The sequence below is a fragment of the Talpa europaea genome (assembly GCF_964194135.1).
Source record: "Talpa europaea genome assembly, chromosome: X".
NCBI classification, from domain to species: domain Eukaryota; kingdom Metazoa; phylum Chordata; class Mammalia; order Eulipotyphla; family Talpidae; genus Talpa; species Talpa europaea.
The window spans coordinates 17,494,668-17,499,503 of record NC_140081.1 but is presented as its reverse complement, the minus strand read 5'-3'; the positions used below and the strand labels follow the sequence as shown (position 1 = coordinate 17,499,503).

General features: G+C 50.2%; 1 protein-coding gene across 1 annotated transcript; it reads left to right on the top strand.

The window, feature by feature from the left end:
* Positions 1-202: 202 nt before the first annotated feature.
* NR0B1 (nuclear receptor subfamily 0 group B member 1) lies at positions 203-4,611 on the top strand (the record flags this gene model as incomplete). Its single annotated transcript, XM_084258351.1, has 2 exons — positions 203-1,385; positions 4,367-4,611. The coding sequence occupies 2 exons, from the start codon at positions 203-205 to the stop codon at positions 4,609-4,611; spliced, it is 1,428 nt and encodes a 475-aa protein (XP_084114477.1).
* Between the last annotated feature and the right edge of the window lie 225 nt (positions 4,612-4,836).

Below are 4,836 nucleotides of genomic sequence, written 5' to 3'. Positions count from 1 at the left end.
TCCCGCGCCTCCGTTCCTGCCCCACTTCCAGCCTCTAAGGAGCATTTGCCCCCTTGCGAAGCGCGGAGGTCACGGGCAAACACACTGGCGCGCCGCGCCCTTGCCCGGGCGGAGGCGGCCGCCGCGCGTGCGTGCACTCTCAGTATAAATAGATCCCAGGCGGCGGCCACTGGACAGAGCCGGGCTGCGGGCACCGCCGGCCATGGCGGGCGAGGACCACCGGTGGCAGGGCAGCATCCTCTACAACATGCTCATGAGCGCTAAGCAAACACTGGCGGCTCCGGAGGCGCCCGAGGCTCGGCTGGGGGGCTCGTGCTGGGGCTGCTCCTGCGGCTCGGAGCCCCCGGTGGGCAGAGAGGGGCTGCCGGGGGGGCGTGCAGTGGCGCTCCTCTACCGCTGCTGTTTTTGCGGTGAAGACCACCCCCGGCAGGGCAGCATCCTCTACAACATGCTCACAAGCGCAAAGCAAATGCAGGCGGCCCGAGAGGCGCCCGAGACGCGAGTGGGGGGCCCGTGCTGGGGCTGCTCGTGCGGCTCGGAGCCCGGAGTGGGCAGAGAGGTGGGCACAGAGGCACTGCCGGGCGGCCGGGCCACGGCGCTCCTGTACCGCTGCTGCTTTTGCGGAGAAGACCACCCGCGGCAGGGCAGCATCCTCTACAGCTTGCTCACCAGCGCCAAGCAAACGCACGTGGCTCCGGAAGCCCCCGAGGCGCGGCTGGGGGGCTCGTGGTGGGACCGGTCCTACTGCGCGCAGAGGCCGGGGGGCAGAGAGGAGCAGCTGGGCGGGAGGGTCGTGGCGCCCCTGTGCCGCTGCTGCTGCTGTGATGAAGACCACCCGCAGCCGGGCGGCATCCTGTACCACAAGCCCGGGAGCGCAAAGCAAACGCACGCGGCTCCCGAGATGCCATCGGGGGCCCCCTGGTGGGACCCCCCGTGTGGCGCGGAGCGCCGGGTGACCCTCAAAAGTCCACAGGTGGTCTGCGAGGCAGCTTCTGCGGGCCTGCTCAAGACGCTGCGCTTCGTCAAGTACTTGCCCTGCTTCCAAGTGCTGCCCCTCGACCAGCAACTGGTGCTGGTGCGCAGCTGCTGGGCGCCGCTGCTCATGCTGGAGCTAGCTCAGGACCGCTTGAACTTTGAGACGGTGGAGACCTCGGAGCCCAGCCTGCTGCAGAGGATCCTCACCACCAGGCGGCAGGAGACGGCGGGAGAGGAGCCGCCGCCCCTGCCCACGGGGCCGCTACACTTGGTACCACCACCCGAGGCTGGGCGTCTGCCTTCGGCTGCCGAGGTCCAAGCCATCAAAGGCTTCCTTGCCAAGTGCTGGAGCCTGGACATCAGCACCAAGGAGTACGCCTACCTCAAGGGGACCGTGCTCTTTAACCCGGGTAAGGGGGGCCGGCCTGGGGCTTTGGCATTCCTTAGCTCAGAAAAGCATTGGACAGTGCCCACCCCGGGCTCAGGTATTGAAGGTTTTCCGTGCTCAGGGCAGTATCAGGGGCCAAGTGAAGACTTGCCACTGACAGCAGAGTTGGGGCTGCTCCAGAAACGCTCTGGCAGCGTGGGTGGGCTGCTGTCACAAAGTCAGCCAAAGGTGGGTTGAGGGGAGTTTGTTGAAGTTTCCACACTGTTCTGTCAGCACAGGAAAGTTTGTGCCATTAAAGGATATGACTACTCCTTCTCCTTTAGCCTTTTACATAGTGACATAGCTTAAAAAAAAAAAAAAAAACTTTGTGTTCACTGCCAATTCTGCAATCTATCTGAAACCCATTCCTGAAATTTACTAGAACATTTTGGTTGGAGGAAATGTATTAAGGCTGTCAGGAAAGGAATCTTTGTTAAGAACCCATCTAGCGAGCAATACTGGGGACACCGTCAGACAGGATACTAGATTTAGAGTTGAATGGTCATTTTTATGGTCCTAAGGAGCTGGCCTGTCTCATCCTCCAAGTCTTTGAGTATCTGGCTAGTAAAGGGGCAGGAAAAAAAACACTAGGGACAGAAAGCAAGAGCGCTATACTTTAGAGACTGAAGAGACCTTCTAGTCACCCCCTGTGCAGGTAGCCTAGTCCCAAGTGACCTTTCTGCAACATAAATGACCAGGGAGTCATGGATAATGGGTCCCCTGGCTCTTGGACCCAGTGGGATGTCGGCTGCACCACACTCTCTTGGTTGCTGGACACTCGTCCCACACAAGGCAACAAAATCATAGAAGACCATCTCCCTGAACAGCCCAGCACCCGGTGGAGTATGTTCTCCTACTAGAGTCATCTTTCAGCATCTTTCCAAAACTGTCACAACTGGGCAGGAAAGTTCCAGGCAGCTTGAGTTGGGGTAGTTTTGCTAATGCTCCCTCCACAGCTTTTCCCCCTGATATCAGGAGTCTCAGGTTATGTCCCTAGCTTCTGCTGAGCATTTTTGAAGGCTATAGAGGAGTATTAAGTGGGAAATTCATGCATTTAGTACTCACGTTTCAGGGTGTAGAGACTTCAGCTCATCCCAGTGATCCTTGTGGGCCAGCTTTTCTTTTATCACTGTCTTCCAAACGTGCCTGTGCATATGAAGCACTGGGGATGGGGCAGCTTGTTTAAAGTCTTTCCAGGCACCTCCCCTAGAGGTTCTTATTCAGCAGCTCTGGTCCAGGGTCTGCAAATCTGCATTCCTTAATAAGTACCCCCAGGTGGTTAAGGTCACTTGGAAAAGTGTTTGCTCGCTCCTTCAGCCACAGTTATTAAGCATCTACTGTGGGCCTGGTTCTGCTGGGATACAAAGGTGAGACAGCTCAGCTTCCAGAAGTTTACATTCCACTAGTCACCCCATTTCCATCACCCTGTTTGCATACAGTATCTCTCACAAACACACACCTCTCCCTTATTCAACTGTCTTTCCAAATCTTCTCTTAAACACAAATGCACCTCACTTAGAGGAAAAGAAATGCATGTTAAATGCATGGCCTGTCTTTGTTTTTATCCTTTTGCGTTCCCTGATCTTTATGTTGAAACTTTTAAGGTAAAGATTTTTTTTTGTTGTTGTTGTTTTTAAAGCAACTGGGGTGGGGATGTCGATAAGGAGGGGTGTGGTAGGAAAGCAGAGAAAAGTGATGTTTCTTACCGTCAGCAGTAAAGCTGGATCTCAAGCCTGGATAATAAGCTATTAATAAGATGTTAATGCTTAGACTGGGGCAACCAATTGGTATAGGAACTAGAGATGTTGTTTTATTTTCTTCTTTCATTTGACAGATGACGCTTGCTTATGATAGAAATGACTTGCCTATTGCCATTTTTTTTTTTAAAGAACACTACATCGTTTTGCTACTCTGTGATGATTAGTATGATTCTTTCAAAATGTTTTCCTGTTGCAATTTCTAGAAAAAATAAAGGGAAGGGAAATAATTGCAATAACCATGGATCTCATTTAAAAAGAACAGTAAATTGGTACTCACTTAAATACAGATTAAATAACTTTAGTGTAATATTACTGTCATGGAGGGTAAGACTTTTTTAAACAGCCTCCCCTTACTCTCTTCTTTATAAAACTTACAAGCACATCATCTTTCCTGCATGTGTTTAGATCACTTTTACTTAGGTATCACACTGTACTGCAAGAACGTCATGCGTTTTCTATTAGAAAAGTTACTTTTGAACCATGGTGCAATCCGTGAGGTTTCACGTTTACTTTTTAACCTTTTAATGACTGTAAGAGGATGCTATCAAAGGCTTCTTCCTTCAAAACAGTGTTTTTGCAAGATTCCCAGGGAACGCTCATTAGAATCCCTTTACTTTCACCTTCCTCAACACAGAAATCAAGATAGCATGGGTTAAGTGGCCACTGTTATCCTTCAATTATTATAGGATGCTAGACTAACATCAGCCAGTAGGCAAATAATGAAAGGCTCTACAGTCACAGTTTGGGGTTGTGTTTACAACCATCATGTAGCTGATCATTATAAGGTGGGAAATTTGAGGGAGGATGGTATAACATCTGTCATCTGACAAAACTTCTCATTATGCATATCTTCATATTTGTCCAGACAGTGAACTGGAGCAATGATTCATTAAGTGGCATTCTACTATCACGGTGACTTAAGGGTACATTTGTTGGCTGGGGACCTGTCATTTCTAAAGGTGAGGATCCCAGTATAGTGAAACTATGCAATAATTGTATGGTGTTTTATTCTTGGAAGCATTGCTTCTGAAAACTTAGCACAGGTTCAACATTTTATCGTCGCCCTGGAAAGCCCTTTGGATCAGGAAGTTTGAGCTCTTGTGGAAACCCGGGATAGGGCACAAATGGATATATTTTAGAAGCTAGCAAAGGACTCTTGAGTGAGTGAGCTGTTTATGACAGAGTTTTCTCCCTTCTCTTCCAGACCTGCCAGGCCTGCAGTGTGTGAAGTACATTCAGGGACTTCAGTGGGGAACTCAGCAGATACTCAGCGAACACGTCAAGATGACACACAGTGGGCACCAGGCCAGATTCGCCCAACTGAATAGTGCCCTTTTCCTGCTGAGATTCATCAATGCCAATGTCATCGCTGAACTGTTCTTCAGGCCCATCATTGGCACAGTCAGCATGGATGATATGATGCTGGAAATGCTCTGTGCAAAGTTATGAAAGCGTGGGTGCCACACAAGTGCAGTTCACCATGAAGGAAAGATAAGGCGCTGTGTGCAGAGTGTAAAATAGTGTAAAATAAATTTTCATATTATTTTTACATGCAGAGTAATTTTGTATTCAATTAAAAAGAAACCTTAGCAACAGACAATTAGAAAATCCTCTGTTCTGTACTGTTCCATTGTGAAGGAAAATACTGGCCAACAGTAAACACACCTCTAGATC